This window comes from Medicago truncatula, chromosome 1, assembly GCF_003473485.1.
Source record: "Medicago truncatula cultivar Jemalong A17 chromosome 1, MtrunA17r5.0-ANR, whole genome shotgun sequence".
Lineage (NCBI taxonomy): Eukaryota > Viridiplantae > Streptophyta > Magnoliopsida > Fabales > Fabaceae > Medicago > Medicago truncatula.
The window spans coordinates 9466482-9487118 of NC_053042.1; the positions used below are offsets into that span (position 1 = coordinate 9466482).

General features: G+C 32.5%; 1 protein-coding gene across 1 annotated transcript; it reads right to left on the reverse strand.

The window, feature by feature from the left end:
* Positions 1 to 1356: 1356 nt before the first annotated feature.
* On the reverse strand, positions 1357 to 20433 carry LOC25482331 (rust resistance kinase Lr10). Its single transcript, XM_024779080.2, has 5 exons — positions 19793 to 20433; positions 14770 to 14922; positions 12841 to 12873; positions 3104 to 3127; positions 1357 to 2714 (listed from the first exon to the last, which is right to left on the reverse strand). Exons 1-5 carry the CDS (start codon positions 19944 to 19946, stop codon positions 1471 to 1473), a joined length of 1608 nt encoding a protein of 535 aa, XP_024634848.2. The 5' UTR covers positions 19947 to 20433; the 3' UTR covers positions 1357 to 1470.
* Between the last annotated feature and the right edge of the window lie 204 nt (positions 20434 to 20637).

Consider the following 20637-nt stretch of genomic DNA (forward strand, 5'->3'; position numbering starts at 1 on the left):
ACTAAGAAACTTCAATGTCGAGGCGACAAGGAAAACGGAAGTTGTCTAAAGGGTAATCTTCATCCGCCCCAGAAAGTAGTCCTATCCATTTTTGTTGCAGAAATTTTTCTTCCGTTATGAGGAAAAAGGAAAGTAAAGATGTGGATAGTGAAGCCTCAAGAGCAAGAGTGACGTGATGTTTTACAACAAAACAATGGTTTGATAAATAAGGGAAATAAATGAAACAGCGAAACTCCTCATATTCTGTTCGGAAACCGCTGTGTGTCTTGAATGTGAAGGTAGTTTCTTTGGATTGTTATAACTTGAAAGCAACAAACATTTATTTTTTAGTTTTAATCAAAATTAAAATTTCATAAGAAAAAAATGCCATACATATTTTTCAAACCTTAGCGCATTAAAAAGAGTGGAAAGACGGGCACGTGAGTGCCCGTCTTTTCGCTATTAATAATAAAAGTTGTGACAATCTTTCAAAAAAAAAAATATTAGAAGGATAAATATCTAATTATAATAAAAGTTGTTACAAGGATAATATATATATATATATATATATATATATATATATATATATATATATATATATATATTTTGTTATAAGGATAATACTTTTTGGTGTTGTCTGGGGTTCGAACCCCAGACCTTACATATATCATGCATTGTTCTTACCAACTGAGTTTATCTCACCGGGACATAAGGATAATATAATCTAATGATAATAATAAAAGTTGTTACAATGTTAATATTGAGATTTTAAATTAATTTAAAGATAATTATGGTAATACAATAAAATTTTAAAGAGACTTTCTCCCCTCCCCTTCTACAAATTGAACCAAACACATCAAATTTAAAAAAAAATTCCCTCGACAACTCTTGAACCAAACAGACCCTATAATTTCACATCTTGCGCAGCAAGTAACACGCAAATAGTATAACACAATTCATACCTTTACGTGCCATGTTACAACTAACAGCATCTTTTGTTATCTAAACTGTACATGTTTATAGGATGAAATAATTTGGTTCATTTCTCTTCCATTCCATTAAAAACAGCATATCAGGATTCATAAGATAGATTAACTTCTTATGAGCTTAACTAAAAAAAAAATGTAGCAACATGACATATATACATATTGAACAAATTATTAGGTTCCATATAACTTCAGGAAACATATGTATCTTTTTAATTACATTTTTTTAATGGAAAATGTTTATAATTAATTATTAGATTAATATTTATTCATTCATCCGGGTTTGAACTCTACATCTCCAACTTCATATGCCTCAGCTCAAATTAATTGAACTGCTCAACTCCCCATGTATTGTTTTTACATATTGTTTACAAAGTTTACTTAGATTTAGGTAATAAAGTAACAAATTCATATTTCATATTTTACAAATAAAGCAAACACTACATGCATAAATTAGGCCATAATTCATTAGACAACAAAATAATCCAAACGTCGACATATATAATTACTTCAATAAAGGATTGCTCACTTTTTCCTCCACATAACTGATTGACCAATCTGATTCAGTTTCATTTGAGTTGCTATCAAGATTCTCTTGAATTGTTTCATGTGGATATAGTAATGGTTTTGGAGGAATTTCAAAACTTTCAATATCCCCTTCAAGCATCTCTACTACTTTGTTCATTGAAGGACGATCAATGGGTTTCAACTGTATACACCAAAGTGCAACTATGAACATTTTCTTCAAAACATCATTAATTTCCTCCATAATCACATCTTCCATTTCTCTAACCGTATTTTTAACCAATTGATCATAAATCCAAAAGGGGAAATAAAGTTGACTTGAATGCTCAGCATGTGAATTCAAATTTCTTCTCCTACTTGCAATTTCAATCAAAAGCATACCAAAGCTATACACATCAGCCTTATATGATATTCCCCCAATATTTTGGAAGAACAGTTCAGGAGCCATGTAACCAATTGTTCCTCTTGCTGCCATCAAAGTGGCAATGCTTTTGTCAATAGGATAAAGCTTTGCAAGACCAAAGTCCGAAACTTTAGGGATGAAATTTTCGTCAAGAAGGATGTTGTGAGGCTTAATATCAAAATGCAAAATTTGCATATCACAACCCTGATGAAGATATGAAATTCCAAGAGCCACTCCAAGAGATATCTCATATATTTGGTCGTTAGTTAGAGATATAACTCCCTCTTTGTTGAAAATATATTTATCAAGTGAGCCATTGGGCATGTACTCGTAAACAAGAGCACGTTTCGATCCTTCGACACAAAACCCGATGAGTCTTACCACATTTGAATGGTATATTCTTCCTATAGTTGCAACTTCACTTATGAAATCTTGCCCATTGGTTTTCGATTTAATTTTCAACATCTTTATGGCTACAAATGGCCCACTTATTAGATTTCCTCTATACACATCTCCATAACCTCCTTCACCCAATTTTACCTTGAAATTTTTTGTCATCTGCTTTATCTCTTTGTATGAATACCTTATTGGCATGAGAGTATTACCTTGCAGAAAATCTTCAATATTTTCATATATCGATGCATGTCTTCTCCGATATGTATAGATCAACAGTGTCGAGAAAAATATGATGCCCAATATAACTCTAGGTGCAAGGTATGGTAGAACATACCTTCCTGTAACTATTCCTGCTTTGTACATGTTAATATATGACTTATATATTTGATGATTTATCTTATCCATGCCTGTCAACTCTCGAAGTCCTACAATACATATCATAGAATTAATTGGTCACCATAAACGCTACATATATTTCTATGTTCAACTCCCGCATTAGAAAAAAAGGCCATGTATTGTTAACTTGTGTTTTAAGGGTACATGACCGATAAGCAATCCAAAAAGAGCAACTTTCCATTGAAAAATATAATATATTAACTTTTCAAAAACTGAATGCACGACTTTTGATACGTGTATTTCGTTAACATGTGTCCTTGAAGGCAAAGTTAGCATTTGCCTTAAAAAAATAACAACAGACATTTGTAGTTTAAAAAAATATAAGATTATGACTTATGTTAACTACAAGAAAAACTAGGTAATAATAATGCAAATTATATCATTATTCAACCATAAATGGATGAAATGGAAGCTATACCTCCGTAAATGCCAGCGACATAATCTGCAAAACAGAAAAATCACATTAAAGTTCAATTTCACAGAAAGCGCATGGCATTAAGGAATTAAAGGCGTAAAAACATCTCTTGAGGAACATGTATTGGTGCATTTGCTGGAAATTTTGGTTTAGGGAGCCAGTTTAGGTGATTAATTGGTTTCAGTTTTGGGTCTATTTTATTTCATTGCTTATTAATTTTGATAGTCAATGATGATTCTCATTTAACCATAAATCACATAGTTGTTTGTCCTTTCATCTAACTACACTTTATATTTTTACACGATTCATCTTTACCTCTTCAATCATCGAAATACCTTCTATTCTCTTTAATAACTTGCATGCTTTTTAAGGTAGCTCCACAAGTGCAAAAATTGACATTTCTTGCATTCAATTACCATTTGTAATCCCACAAGTTTCACAGTCTGATTTTCCTTGATTTCAATTGCTTTCTTAAGGATACTTGGTTTCAAGTCTTGCATCTATCAAGACACAATTAAAACATATTACACAAGGTTTCCATATCCACACCGTTTTGGTGCAACAATATCTCTCTTTTCCCTATATCTCAACCGATAGTGATGCGTATTGGATTAGGCAGTGTACCAAATAGTTTACCAGGTAATAAAGTAAGTAGAGTATCGTATCCACATGAATTGTCGTTTCGTCCAAACAATTCGCGTTACTTATTTTTGTAAGTTGTTGATATAATAAAAGATAACGGTTAGAGAGTTGCAATTTTTATCTGTTTGCAACAGAGTAAGTTTACCTGTTTTGGTTACAAAAAAGTAAGTAGCGGTTAGGATTCTTCGAATCCCCTCTATTTATATTGTAGGATATTAAATAACAGACATATCGCGTTTATTTATCTTAAGTAGACTATACGAGTGATGAGGCTGTTGGGACGTGACTAACCTAGAAGGTTGGAAGCTGCACCTGTTGATCACACGGTGATCCTTACGTGTTGGGTCTATAAATCTCGGTTAACTAGTTTTATCCCTCCTAAGTCTGGTTGCACCTGCTGATCACACGGTGATCCTCACGTGTGGGGTCTTACCGTCTCTAAGGTAATTGAAACATAGACTTTATGTTGGCTTTCCAAGATTTCCAAAGGCACTTATGGTCACAGTAGGGTTTTACGCGCGCTATAGTATATGGTTATTAATCCTATCGGATTCTGCCACCTTCGTAATGAATATTAGTGTGGGGCCTGGCCAATGTTCATGTACGTCTACCCATCTATGAATCTTTGCACACTCATATCACACTCTCTCTCACACTTAGTAGTTCTACAAATGAGCAGCCCTATCTCGCCTACCTTACAAAGGGTTAAAGAGAATGGTTCTGTTATATTATTCTTCATTTGTTTGTTTCCTTAATTACTAACTAGTCACCTCCTAGGTTCAGCAAATTTTACTTAGTATTAGTAATGTCACCTCCTAAGTACTTACTACTAGGGTCAACTCGCATTCGATATCTTTTGCTAGTTACTAACTAATTACTTCCTAGATAGATAAATATTAGTATAATGTTATAAATATCAAGATATAAGCAGCAAGATACTAATAACAATATTAGGCTCTGTCACAACCTCAGTACCTAATCTAGGGTTCGCTCCTTTGAAATAAATAACTAAATAAAACTTAATAGTGAACAAAAAAATAAATCAAATATAAACAACCCTAAATTCAATAAATATCCAACAAAAATAAACAGAGATTCATCTTAGAACTCTAACCTAAAAATAAGTAGTTACACATGGTAACTAAAAACAAATTATTAAAGATAAAAATATACCCTAGAAAATAAAGGAGAAGATAGAAACACTCTTGATGCTCCAAAGTTGCCTTCCCCTTGAACTGCCATAGTTATGAACGAGAAATTCTGAATGAAGAAGACTAATTTTTATAATTAGAGTTTCTAACTGGGTTGGGACTAAAAACGCGGACTTTACCCATAAAATTGCATAAAATTACGCCTGCGCCCGTGGCATTTATAATGCTCGGGGCACATATAGCAGGCCCAAGGCGCACCAAGTGCAACCTTGGAAATGCCCATGGTGCATGCACAGTGCCCAAGGCGCATGCCATGTTTTAGCCATGCCCAAGGTGCATGGCATGTGCCCAAGGCGCATGGTTATACTCCCTTGGCCTAGTTTCTCCAATATTCGTCGTTTTTAAGTTTTCGTTTTCAAATAACGTGCCTCGAAACTTTGGAACATAATTCCTCCCACTGTAAAGTCTCCTGAGACCTCTTGAATCTTAATTCTTGGTCTTCCCAAAGTCTTCACAAATGTTTAGATGTTCTTGATTTGCCAATTTCCTTGATTTCTTCGTGAATTACTTCAAAAATCCCCCTAAAATTGTCATGTTTGGGAAAACTAGAATTATAGACTCAAATATAGAAAAAAGGGTTAATAGTGTTTTTCACCCTTGTAATATATGCCATTTTCGGTTTTCGCCCCTATAAAATTTTCGGTTTGATTTGCACCCTCGTAAAAATTTTATTTCCCGGAAAATACCCTTAATAGGCCATTCAAAAACCAAAATTTCTTAAAAAAAATTCTAAAAATGGCCTATTAGGGGTGTTTTCTGGAAAATAAAAATTTTACGAGGGTACAAATCAAACCGAAAATTTTATAAGGGCGAAAATCGGAAATGACATATATTACAGGGGTGAAAAGCACTATTAACCCTAAAAAAAATTACAAAAGTCCCGAAATCATAGGCAAACGTTCTAATACTCCTTCTTTTTGCTGCTAAAACCTACTGAAAAACATGCTAAGAATAATGTAAGATGATCTGTCATCAGATAGCTACGAGTTATTGTTGATTGTATTCTAGTTCCACTAGTTGAAGCCTCCTCCTGAATTTGAGTTTTCTCCACCATAAATTTCAATCACTTACATCAATTATGTCTTTTACTAACCTATTAAACTCAACAAATTGCTATATCCAAAAACTAACTGAGTATTCTTATCATTGCCTCTTTAAAAAAAAAAAATTATTCAGCTAGTCCAAATAAACCATGTCATTAACATGCATGACATCAAAATCACATATCTAAGAATTATCGTGTAAATCCCTACTAGATACCAATGCATGACCAATAGTTGCACAACCATATACCATATATAATCCATACATTTTGCTATCTCTACCTATTACCTTAGCATCATACAAAATTTCAATTTCCCCATGCTCGGTACTAGCTACATTGTCAAACATCGTAAGACAAATCTAACACATACATTGAACCTTGCACACTTCACCGTTTACTTTGACTTATTACTACCACTTGATTTTGATTTAGCCCATTTGCCTTTACTCTCACATCTTAACTTCTCTACACATTTTTGTTAAAAATGGAATAGCTTTCATATTTAATTTGCACAACTTGAAGTCATTGTTACTGGAAAGATTCTTCGTCTCAAATTTAGTAGTCATCCTACTCTTTGACAAGTTTGTTGTGGTTCCCCACAAATGTCATCACTTGTTGAGAGTTCAACAAGGAAAGTGGAACATATATAATAATACCAATACTAAAAAGTTTTAGCAACAATGATATTCAACGAGTTTTAGCAACTAATGTATAGTACCTAAACATTCAAACCCTAGATAAAATGAGTAAAGATAGGAGAATAACACACCAAGATTTTGGTTACTCATTTTCCCTCAAATTAACCTACATTTAGTGAAGAGCTTGGCGGTAGCTGCACAAAATGATCCCCTCCCCTATCCAGCTTTTAAGGGAGAAGATTTTTGTATTAAGATTACCCAACAAGACTTGGAGAAGGGATTAACAAATTGTCAAAGAAAACTTCATGGCAATGTTGGTTCTAAATAAGGGGAAGAATCCTTATACAACAAAATAAATATCATTTAAGTTGTCTGGTATGAAAAATATCCAATCATTAGAAGATGATCTCCTTAGGACATCGTTTTCTTGAATTCACTTTTGCCTTAGTTGAAGACATACGCTGTGTTTGGCTGATGTACATTAACAATATAAAGTCAGGAGTTCTCAGTTTTGTTAGTGGACAAAAGATTTCAACACTCACTCATACCGTGAAACCCATGACCATGTTGGAATAAGAATAATGGAGCTTCATCAAGAATATTGGTTTGATTAGACTCTTTTTAAAATTGCTGGTGCAATAGGTATGCCTTTGACTATAGATACTGCCACACAATCGGGTATTTGGTCATTATGCTCGTATTTTGGTTGATATTGTTTTTACTCACCACATTTTTAATTAAAAAATGGTTTACAGAGATGCTTGCGCTTTCAATCTAGAGGTCATTTATGAATGGTTACCGGACTTTAGCTTCCATTGTAGAATCATTGGTCATGATGTCATAGTTTGTCGTTGGCTGCAATCTTTAAAGGTTGTTGAAAAGGTTGACCGTTGTAAACACCTAGCTCAAGTACAAAAGTAACTGACTCAGAGGTGTGTGTAAAAAGAAAATACTCATGGTATTGGCTTTTTAAAGGCTTTCGAAGCACCTGCTACTAATAATGTTACTAATAATCAAGCATCTATGATGACTTCAAAAACCCCGGCGCAACAAAAATCAAAAGATCATGTGGAAGAAACTCATTAATTGGTGATGGAGAAGCAACCAGTCCAACATTCCAAGGCCATCTTCTCTTTTCATTTGCTTTATTGAATATCACAGACGCAATTTTTGATATGTCTACATTGGTTCGAAATAATGGTAATGAGCAAATTCCCTTCATCTTGGAATTGATAATTTTTCGCAAACAAATCACCATTCTATTGCACCTTTTGACATTATTGAAACACAAGGGCTACATGCGGATATGGAAATCCATGAAAATGTTTCTAGTGCAGCTCTACATAATGTTGAGCATGTTGAGAATCATGAGCACATTGACCAGACAAGGAATGTTGAGCATTAAGATTTAGGAACTTGTGCATAATCACTACAAGAATTCATTGATTTAACATAAACAATTTGCAACAAATTTAGTTCTCACGCAAATTTGTTGCGGCATTATATGCATTTGTGGCGAAAAAGAGCCCACACAAATGTATTTCTATTTAAATTAATTTCAAAAAATATTTGCGGCAAAAATAAATCTGACGCCAATTCTAAACTGGAAAACAAAAATTTAAATTTAAAATTTGCAACAGAAGAAAGCTGTCGCAAACTGTATTAAAAAAGAACTTTACGAAGGATCCAGGCCCCCACAAAAGCTGGCGGAAAATTTAAAATTTAAACTTTGCGGCAAAGCCTAGCCGCCGCTAATTGTATGCAGGTAAAAGGATACATGTTTAAAATTTGCCGCGGAAAAAGCCACCGCAAAACTGCAAAAATAAAACAGAACTTTGCTACATATCCTACCCAACGCAAATGTTAGGCGGCAAATTCAAAATTTTAATTTTGCGGCAGATATAAGCCGTCGCTAAACCTCTATGACTACATTTTTGTACCTTTGGCATTTGTGTCATACAATAGGCCGCCGAAAATATCCCACTTGAAATTTTGTTGTTGTTGTTATGTGTGTTATATATACACTTCTTACTCTTTCACTTATTCTTACACTAATTCTTTACAACAAATATATCATCTTACAACAAATAATGAGTTATTTTTATTATTAGAATTTGTATTAATTATTAATTCGTAATTTTAATTTTCGGTATCAATATGTAATATTTTATTTGATGACTTTTGATTATTATATATATTTATGTTGAAATTATTATATTTAAATTTGCCTTTTCAAGTTTGTTATTAACTAATATTAAATTAAATGTCTAAAAATTGAAGCTTGAAAAACCCTTCTAGAGAGAGAACAGAGAGAAGCTCTGTTCTCTCTCTTCCTTCCTCTACCTAACTGTTCTTCTTCCATCCTCCTTCTTAACTCATCCTACCAAATCCAAACCTTCCCATAACAATGTAACCCCACACATCAAGGAGGTGGTGGTGTGATTCTTTGACCACCTCCTAGAACCCCTTTTTTTGGGGTTGGATCCATCAAATATGTCGGCGCCGCCGTTGATGGTTCTTCCTCTTTTTCAATCTAAACTTGTCCAGATCTGTTGTAGATGGTGACCTCGTCTTTAGCGTCACCATCTTTCACCCCTATCAAGGTAGCCTACAAAGCTGATGGCGCCACCATGGTTGTTTCTTAGATATTTCTTCCTACATCACGACGGTGATGTTCCAAGCAGATTAAGTTCGTTTAGATCTTTTTTTTTTTTAAAAAATGGCGTTGTTGCTTCTCTAGTTACGACATCACACTTCTGGTGTTTAAAATACTCGTTGTGGCGCTATGTTGACTCGTCAGAATAAGGTTCAGATGTCTCTTCGTCGTGGACAGAGATCCTTATGCTCGAAAGGGCTATGATGCTTGTGTTTGTGCAGGGGCACTTGGTCCATGAATTTGTCCGTGTTGGTGGTCGGTTCATACATCATCTATAAAAAGATGGATTTGAAGTTTTTCATATTCGTGTCTGGTTTGATTATGCTAGCGGTTTGATACATCACTTTTTTTGCAATTTTTCTTTCGTGCCCTGTGTTGGGTTCTCTAGATTGTGCTAGTGTGTATTTATATGCTAAGAATTTGTGTTTCTTATACCACTTTTGTTTTATCATCGATATAATACCCTTTTAGGGTAGATTATATGGTTGCTAGGTCAGGTTTACGCCCCCTCAGCTCTTTTGTATTCCGTTTTCTTTCAATATATTTTCCTTAGCTTAAAAAAAAAAATTAAATGTCAATTTTCTATATATGTATATATGACTTTTATTATAAAATATATATATTTTCAAAGTACATATGTGCTTTCGCGATAGAAAAAGCCCCACGGAAATGCATATATATTATTTAAAAAAATCCACAACATTTGCGGGAGACTTTTACCCACGCAAACTCAATGGCTTTTGTGGTGGCATGTAGACCTACACAAATGTGACTTTGTGTCAGCACGGGATGTTGGATTTTGTGTCGGCCATGTGTCCCACACAAAAGCCATATGGGGTTTTGTGGCCCTCAAAATTCAACCACAACCGTTTGCAAGGGTATTTTTTTCGTTAGCTTAAATCTTGCCGCATATGGTTCTTTGCATGGGCTTTTTTGCAGTTTGCGTATGGATTATCCCCTCGCGAATTCCATCCATTCCTGAAACACAGTTGGAGACGTCATTTATCCCCACCTTCACATTGTTCCTCGGTACTTCAGAAGGACCTTGAACTTCTTATGCACGCGAGAGCTTTGCAACTCAACAAATTCAATTCCTATAAAACTCACTTCAAGGGTGGTTAAGCAATATCTCTTTCCTCTAGAGCCATTTTTCTTCTATGCTTTTTCTTTTTTTTTTTTACTTGCTTTGGGTTTTTTTTAGGGTTATGGTTTAGCCCACCCTCTTGTACATTTTTTTTTTTTAATATATATTATGAGTAAATGGTAGAAGATACATTTTTCTTGGGATGCCAACTGAGATGCCATATCTAAGTCTTTCCTTGATGTTTAAACTCACTCTACGCTTATAAAAAAAATGTATGGACCTCTCGAAAAGGTCTAAAGGTAAATTTTATTATTTTTAGTAAAAAAAAAAATAATTATATAATGAAAAAAGAAAAAGAGATGTAATATATTTTATAACAAGAATTCACCTACAAAACTTATTTATTTTTTTGGTCAGGTAGCTTAGTGGCTAGAATTCACCTTATAAGGTGATAATCTTTATAAGTGGGTTGTCCGGGATTCGAACTCCGACCCCTGCATTTAATAATGCATTGTCCTACCAACTGAGCTATGCTCACGGGACACCTACAATTTTTTTTTTAATAGGTTCATATTAGATACACACCGAAAAATGGCTAGGGTTTTAAAACTTCTAGGACGAGCGCTGATCTAAAATTGCATCGAAATTTAAATATTTTAATTGATCGTACACCATAGATTATTTCAAATTGCGTAGTCGTTCCACTAGTATACATACTATTGATTTTGGTACAATCATCACCAATATAGTTTTTGTTTTCACATAAAATCGTTATTGTTTTTTTGGCATCCATCACCAATTGAAAGGTTCACGTTGACTGACTTTTTGCTTTTTATGCAAATTTGATTCAGAAACGGTGGTACAAGAAGGTGGAGCTAATCCATTTTTTGCTATGGTTACACCCATATGGCGTCTTGGTCATGCATGGTGGATTATGCAAAAAAGTGAACCGTCAATACTCCTGCAACATCTTTATCCTTTGCAAAGGTTGTCAACAACTCTCGTCATAACGCAAACTGCAATTGTCCGCTGCCTTTACCATCGATCAAAGAGGATGATTTTTGTATCAAAATAACACGAGAAATGTGAGAAGGGTTTCGAGGAATGTAAAAGAAACCTTCAAAGAAGATTGGTTCCCAGCAAGGAAGACAAGCTATATGCAACAAGGGATCTTAAAGGAAACTTTCAACGCTATGAATGACAATTGGGCTTTGGCGCATGATTTCACTTGGAAGAAAATGTTTTGAATTTCATGTTGATTTCTCTAAGGACATTTGTACTGTTTGGGCAACGAGCATTGTGAACCTTAATCCTGGCATGCTTCGTATTTCCCAAATGGACGAAGGACTTCAACTCGCACACTCAACGACAAACAGATACACAAATTTGGATACACTAGATGGAACTCCCACAAGAATATCGACGAGACACGACACTTTTTGAGATTTCTAATGTCGTATGAATTCCCTTGACCTTGGATGTTGCAACGCAAAACAAGTTTTTTGGCCATTACACGTGTATTTTGGTCGACATTGATTTATCCCGCTGTATTTTTTATGAAATCATGGTGTAGTGGGATGGATGTGCATTCAAGGTTGAAGTGGTCTACGAGAAGTTATCATAGCAAAATTTTCCATTGGTGATTGTTACTTATGAGATTGTCCCATCCAGATTTGAAACTAGTGGTCCGCTCAAGCAAGATGTTGAGATTATTGAACTATTTGTGCAACGAACTCTCAGCCTAGAGATGTGGATCACACCATTGTCGACATGACGACTCTTGAAGTTACAGATAAGGATGATCACACAGAGGTGATTGCAAACCCTCTCCATAGGTCTGCAGCGGTGCAACACAATATTGATCTAATCAAGTAGTCTTGGGAACAAGAAAAACAGGAAGAATAGCCCTTTTTACCTCATTTATCCAAAAGAAAAAAGAAAAAAAAGCAAAGCAAGCACGCAACGAAGCATATAATCAAATTGCTCGCAAGGAAAGCCTAGAACACTCGCTCCAAGAGTGGTTGAGCAACAATATACTTCTTTTGGGATTTTTTTTTTCTTTCAATAAGATAATTGTAAGTGGGTAACAGAAGATAGAAGTTTCTTGAGAGTCTTAACTTTTTTTTTTTTTTGTCAAGTAGTTTAGTAGTTAAAATTCACCTTTTTCAAGATGAATAAGTGGGGTGTCTGAGGTTCGAATCTCAACCCTGCATATAACTATGCATGTCCTTGCCAACTGAACTATGCTCACGGGGATGTTGAGAGTCTCAACTTAGTTGAGAGGTTTAAGTTTGACCTTAATGATTTATCATGCTCTTAGTTCATAAAAAAAAATACACCCTTTTTTTTATAAATTAGTTGCAATAAAAGATTATGATATATCTTTTTATATATTTTAAATAAACTATAACTATTAAAAATATAAAAAGTAGATAAAATATCAAATTGTTTAACTTCATCTTACCAAATAGAAGGCGGGACTTGTAGGACCAATATCCTGAAAATTACAATTGAAGGACAAATCATTTTGCAATGTGTTGAAAATGAAAATAAGATCAATTACTCACTTTTTTCAATTTTATTTTACAATAACGAATATACAATTACAGTATTAATATAAACTCAGGGCATAGACACGAAAGAAAGATATCGTTTTTAACAAATATATATTAGGAAGGAAAGTTGAAGAAAAAAAAAACAAGAACATACTCCTTCCGTCCCAAATTATACGACGTTTTGGACATTTCACACATATTAAAAAATAAAATTAATATTGTTTGGGAAAGATATATTATAAGTTATTTTACAAAATTGTCCTTAATAAATGATATAGGAAAGATAAATGAAAGAATTGAAAGAAGAAAAAGTAATAAATATCCTTATATTTTATATCTTTTCTTTTCAAAATTTGTTTGCTTCTTTATTTATTTATTTTTATGTAAAATTGATATTATATCCGCCCCTAAATATAGGATATTTTGCTAAAATCATGGGAATTAAGAAAATCAATAGTAGTATTAAATTTGAATATAAATTGTTATTATTTTTACAATTTTATCTCTATGAGAAAGAGTTAGTTTATATTTTCAATATAGTGTTTATTGTTGATTGAAGAAAAAGCTGCAAAATAATTAAGGGTATATTGGTAAAGAAATAATTAATGTAATTGGAAATATCAAATGAATCTTATAAAAAGTGATTTTTTTCCTCAAAATGGTCTTATAATTAGGGACGAATGTAGTATAAAAACGAATAAATATGATTTTAATCCTTATAAATATTTCAACTTTTCATTTTTGTCTCTCTAAAATGTTGCTACAACTTTTGTTTCGTAAAAGCTCTACGACCCACACTTTGAGTCACTGCTTTTAAGTCAAATCATGCGTATCTTTTAAATTTTTTGAATGTGTTCTTACAAAATGTTTAGAATATTATAAGCAGATGCAGAGCCCTTCATGGGTTGGCCCACCATAAAAAATTAAACAATTCAATTATAGGGCTATTTTGTAATATGTTTAATTATTTTCAATTAATATAAAATTGACAACAAAAATAATAATCCCTCCGGTCCATTTTATTAGAAACAAAAGTGAAAATTTTTTTGGTCCTTTTTATAAGAAATATTGACCAAGTTTCAAGTATATTTGAAGTTAAATTTCACTTGTGCCCTTATTTATTATGAGAGAGAATATTAAAAGTAAGTAAGTTGGTGGAATAAAGAGTAATTAATTTAGGGGTGTTAATGGAATTTTCTTAAGTATAGAAGTGTATTAAATGCAGGGCCGGCCCATAGCCCGTCGAGGCTGGGCGACGACACCGGGCCTCCAATTTTTTGGGGCCCAAAATATTATTTTTTTATATGTAAGATACGAAAATAATGGTTATATATCTATTAAAAGCAAATTATTTCAATTTGTACAGCTTGCTTTAGTGGCAAGATCACTTTTTATTGAGTGTGAGGTCATGTGTTCAAGACCCACCAAAGTCTGATTTCTAATTTTTTTTTTTTAAATAACTTATTTATTTTTTTTGGGCCCAGAATTTATTTTTTTTTGCATCCCTTATAAAATTAAAATTGGGCCTATGAATTTGTTAAGACGGCCCTAAATTTACTATTTTCAATGTATTTCCTTGGTCTTGATGTTTTATGTCTTTTATTTCTTGTATAAGGAATCGGAGGGAGTAATATATAAAGAGATTGCCACTATGGGTAAACAAATTTGGTATTTTTGATAAGTTAATAAGAGAGGTAGTTATTAATGGCAAGTAGTAATGCAGTCGCGCGTTGCCCACGAAAAAATGTGTCGTGCCTTTTAGCATTTTCTTAATTAAATAAACTTACAAAGTTAAATTTACTTATAATCGACACCAAAGAGATGAAGTATATCCTTACCGCAAGAGTCAAAAGGACAATCGGGAACGTAACATTGAATCTCGCCAATAGTGTCGTTGAGGAAGCATTGATCACAAGGACAAGAGGCTTTCATCGAAGAAATTTCAAATCCATAGCTTAACGCCTTGTGAATATCAATATACGAAACGTTACCTACAAATACATTTAATTCAAGTAATAATGATTTAATTAAAAAGAAAATAAGAAATTAATTATGAATACTCCCTCCATCTCACAATATCAGTCGTTTAAAATTTATGTACTATTATTAAAATGGTAAAATTAGAAGCATTTAATAAAATATTCTGATTAATTGTAGTTAATGGAATAGTTGGGTTGGATGAAATTCAATAAATAATTGTAATAGTGAAAATAAATAAATAAATTTTGCATTAGTATTGTAAAGTGACAATTATTTCGAGAAAAAAAATGTTAAAAAGAAAATAATAGTGAGACCGAGAAAATAAAAATATATGATGTACTACATCTAATCCTAAGTAGGACTACCTTCGTCCCTAATTATAGGACCCTTTTGAAAAAATAACGGGAATTAAGATAGTGGATATTTGTATTAAATATGTTTGTAATTACTATTGTTTTTACAATTTTATCCTTTAAGAGAGAGTTGGTTTATGTTTTCAACATGTTATTTATTGTTGATTGAAGAAAAAGATGTATAATAAATAGGAGCATGTATGTAAAGAAATAATTAATGTAGTTGGAAATAGCAAAGGGGTCTTATAAAAAGGGACAATTTTTTTTTTCAAAAGGGTCTTATAATTAGGGACGGAGGTAGTATAAGATATTTTGAGAATTTTTATCGTCCTTTTTTATAAGATCTTTTTTGTTATTTTCAATTGTATTGATTATTATTTACATACATATCAATATTTATTATACATGCATTTTTTTCTTCAATCACAATAAATAGTAACTTTTTTTTTTAGAGAACAATAAATAGTATGTTGAAAATATAAACTATATCTCTTTTCAAAGATAAAATTGTAAAAATGATAATGATTGCAAACAACTTTAATACAAATATCAATTTTCATAATTCTCATGATTTCGATAAAAAAAAAGTCTTATATATAAAGATCGAGGTAATAATTATTACGTTGTCCTTTAGTATAAAAACATCTAACAACAATAATAAATTTTAAGAAAAATTAACTAAATATTAAATTTATCTGAACTTTGTGTGGCTTTTACAAGAGGGGCATGCTAAGTCTCGTGAGTTTAGTTCAGTTGGTAAGAACAATGCATAATATATGTAAGGTTCGGGGTTCGAATCCCGGACGCCACCAAAACAAAAGGGTCATGCTAACCGGTATCTTCAGGGCACCAGTTAAGGATGCCAAGAAAATAAATTATTACATAAAAGGAAACATTTTTTTACTATTTTAATATTAATTACACAGTTTTCAATTCAATAATTACTGTATAATTTTCTTTTTAATATCTTTAACCAATGCCCCGGGGCACCGGTTAGCATTTCATCATGTAATATATAAACGCTTTCAATGTTAACATTTTATATTTCAAGACACTTTGATAGTATTAATAAGAGATACTCTCTTTGTCCTAAATTAAATGACGTTTTGATCATTTTCCACAAATTAAGAAATGTAATTAGTATTATAGGGAAAAAGAAATTATAAGTAATTTTACAAAATTATCTATCATTAATGGTATAAAAGAGATAAATTAAATAATTGAAAGAAGTAAGAGTAATAAATAGTTGATGATATAGTAAGAAAAATAACATTTAATACTTCATTCATATGGTAAAACGACTTATAATTTGAAACAATATTTTTCTTCAAAATAACCTATAATTTGAGACGAACGGAGAAGAGAGTATTAAATTTAGGGACAAACAAATTTTTTTTAAATGGTCTTATTTATTTTTTTTGGTTACAAATGGTCTTATAGTTAACAACGAAAGAGTCTTTTCACAGTAACTTGACTTGTTAGATTTTTTTCTTTTCTTTAAGGAACCACTCAAATTGATATAAGGGGTGATCAATGCAACCTTAAAGAGGATTATACTACATTGTCTTAAACAAACACTACCATATCAACCTAATTGGATTAACTTGTTAGATTTTTTATAATCGTATAATATAGTACTCCCTCTATCCCTAAATATACACTTATTTGATTAAAAACTTGTCCATAAATATAAACTTATTTTCAAATGACTAAATACATTTTTTTTTTTAAAAAAAACAAACCTTCAATTAATATATATCACTAAGGGTTTGTTTGGAAGATCAAAGAAAGTGAAAGGAAAGATTGTAAGCGGAAAGATAGTTGAAGGAATGTAAGAGAGTAGAAAGTGAATGGAAAGTGAGATGATTATTTAACCGTTTGGTATGAAAGAAAGAGGAAAGAAAGATAAAGGAAAGATAGATCTATGTTTATTAAAATGACATAAATACCCCTACATTAAAATTGATATTGTACTATTACATAAAGTAACATATATTAATAAAAAAAAACAAATAATAAATTAACGATAGCATAATATTATATGAGAATTATTTTATTAACCGTTAATTTATAAGAAAAAATGTTAATGGATAGGTATATATATATATATATATATATATATATATATATATGTATAATAGTAATAAATGTTGAATGTCACCAAAGTCACAGGTGAGAAAAAAGAAAGCACATGCTATTGGAATATTTTTATTCAAATAACAGTAGTATTGTAATTTTACAATTTTGGAACTCATGCCATGCTTTCTTTGCTGATTTGAGCGGAAAGTTTTAACACGTGGGCCCCATCATAATTAAACTTTCTTTCCACTCTTACAACGCAACCATGCAAGGGAAAGAATGTTTTTCAACAACCTTTCTTTCCACTTTGCTTTCTTTCCTTATTGTTTCTGCAGTTCCAAACAAACCCTAAGTGTTTTGGAAAATAAAAAAGAAAATTTACTACAAGTAAGGTTGGGAACATGTTGGACCATTCGACAGAGGCCTATAGCGTGTCTTGGAAATTGTTAACATATATATCTATGCTATATATAAAGAAGGCTTAATTGATCATCTAGTCCCTTAACTTAATTCTTTTTTTCATAATGGTCCCTTAACTAAAAAACGTCTTAAATTGGTCCCTTATGTATTATGCCGTTACCTATTTTGGTCCACTTCGTTAGTTTTTAACCATAAATATCTAAGGTGAACCAGCACCATAGGTGGTCCACCATGCACCTTATTAGATTTTTAATTTTAACCCTTTGATCTTTTGTCTATAATGAGAACAGCTAGATCATGCATGTCTATATTGTATCTTAAAGTGAACCACCAACATCCAATTTTTTTCTCCTTCTTCATCTTCTTCCTCTCACTTCTTCATCATCTTCAACAACATCTACATATACCTTCATCAATCTTCAAACACTAAAACCCAAAAATAAAAATAAAATAAAATTGTGAACCAATCAAACAACTCTTAATTTTCCAATTTTAATTTTAATATACAATTTTCGTTTTCTCTCATTCGTTCATTCTACAAATTTTCATCCCTCCCTCTCATTTTCCAACCAATCAAACAAAAATCCCTTTCCTTCAAAATAAATGGACGCTTGCTGAAGACTTAAATCTCTTCCTCCACGTTCTCCCACGGGCGGCGAAAACCTCAAAAGCCAGAAGCTTACCATCACCACCGGAGAAAACCTCAATTCACAGACCGTTTCTCTTTGTGTCGCTAACACCGTTTTCTTCGGTGTCTTCTTCTCCGTGGCATATTTTCTCCTCCACTATTGGCGTGAGAAGATCCGTACGGAAACTCCTCTTCATATCGTCAGTCTCCGAAACCGCCGTCATTGTTTCTCTTATAGCCTCCGCCGACAACGTGTCTAGCAGCACTTGTCGACACTTAAGTAAAACCACCACCGGCAACGGTAACTCCAATTATAGCTCCGATGAAGATCTATGAAGTTGCACCGGTGAATCTCTCACCGGAAGATGAGGAAATTGAAAAATCAGCAGTCACTGGTTCAATTCCGTCGGTAGTTATGATTGTGAAGGTGGTGAATTTGAATTGGGAAATGGGGTTTTGAGAAAAGGTTAAAGGTTGAAACTTTGGAGGGAAAAGAGAAGGATTGTGAGGTTGGTGATGATTTGAGTGATGGGATTGAACGGTTTTGTGGAAGAGAGGATTGAGATCTGGAGATGGGTCATGAAGAACGATGATGATGGAGGAAGAAGGTGGGCGATATGTCTCATTTTTATGTTTCAATTTTAGATTTTTTTTAAGTAATTGGATCAATTAATTTAAGATTTCAGTGAAGGATTCAATCAATTTTTTTTTTTTTGGGTTTGTTTCTTCAAGTTTATTTGGGGTTTATATGAACATTAGTGTTGAAGAAGATGAAGATCAAGAGGAAGAACAGGGAAAGAGAAGAAGAAAAGAAAAATAATTAGATATGGGTGGTTCACTATAACATGATATGGACCTTAAATCAAACGGTTATAATCATATTAAAAATATTATACATTAAAAAACTAACGGAGAGGACTGAAAGAGGTGACGGTAGAAGACATAAGGGACCAGTTCTCTCAACTCTTTTGAGCTGACTTTTCTTTTTCCAAAAACGCCTTCAAATTTCAATACAAATAACACATATAACAAATAGATAAGAATAAAAAAAGAATGTAACAAACATGATATAAATATATATATGTCTGATTTTTTTTCCTTTATCATTTAAAAAGGTGTAACAAACTAGATGGGTATATTTATACTTACTTTTTTATTGTTCCAATTATACCCTTAAGAACTTTATATTTATATATATATATATATATATATATATATATATATATATATCTTTAGTTTTAAATCAAAATTTCATAAAAAAACAATACAGTTGATAATTTTCAAACGTCAACGCAATAAAAAGAGCGTAAAAGATGGAAACGTAGATTTTCATCTTTTCGCTGGTGTGTTTATATATAAGGACTGAGAGGTATATTTGTTGTCTCAATAAAAAATTTGTACCTTTAATGTCGTATGCATGTAGTGTATCTCGCCAGGAGGATGTGAGAGTAACAAGCTCAACACGGCATTGAGGCTGCAATATTCCAAAGTGTGGATCCCCAACAATAACATATGTTTGTTGATCCAGGCATGAAGCTGTATCCGCATAATACATATTCACATCATTACTAGGTGGACTTGTACACTTCAGGTAAATTACAGGCCAAGATAAATCCGAGGAAATAGGTGAATTCGATCGAGTTAAGCTGTATAGGTATGAATTATTTTCTTTGTAAATGAACTCGGTGTAGCTTCCTGAGTTAACATAATAAGTGAAATTGGTGCGGTATATGAAGAAGCGAGGGAGAGAGGAGCAATTGTTGGGTTGAATATTAGGGTCAACAACTCGTATTGTGTAATTCTTGTAATTGATTGATTGCACAAAATATTCAGCATCATACAGCTTCAATACTGTAACGTTGTTTAGACAATTCAACTCGTACAAATTGTTGCCACAGTGGTCTGGGTCGTGTTTTTCCACAGGAAGAAGAACAAGGTTGTGAATAAGTTTTGTGTGGAAGTAGAAACAAGTAAAGAAACACTATCACACATCTTGCATAACTGGTTTTTCGTCCAAAAATAGAGGTTGAAACCATTTTCACTTAAGGTGCTAGTTTTGTTTTGGTGCTGGAGTATAGTATAGTTTTAAAGGATTTACATGGAAAAACTTATTATGTAACTTTCCTATACTATTTCCTATATCTTGTTTTGGTTCTGAATATTTTGAACCGGTCTGGTCAACACAACTAACATGAAGTTGAGTTTTTGTTTTCAACTCTTCAATCTATTTTTGAAAGAGTAACATA

Bases quoted from the DNA above. Each gene is read 5' to 3' on its own strand.
- LOC25482331 (XM_024779080.2), bottom strand. From the start codon at position 19,946: ATGTATTATGCGGATACAGCTTCATGCCTGGATCAACAAACATATGTT. The intron at 3,128-12,840 runs GTAAGATGAAGT...TCTGTTTTGCAG, and splicing joins CAAGTCCCGCCTTCTATTTG to ATTATGTCGCTGGCATTTAC. The intron at 2,715-3,103 runs GTATAGCTTCCA...TATGTATTGTAG, and splicing joins TGTCGCTGGCATTTACGGAG to GACTTCGAGAGTTGACAGGC.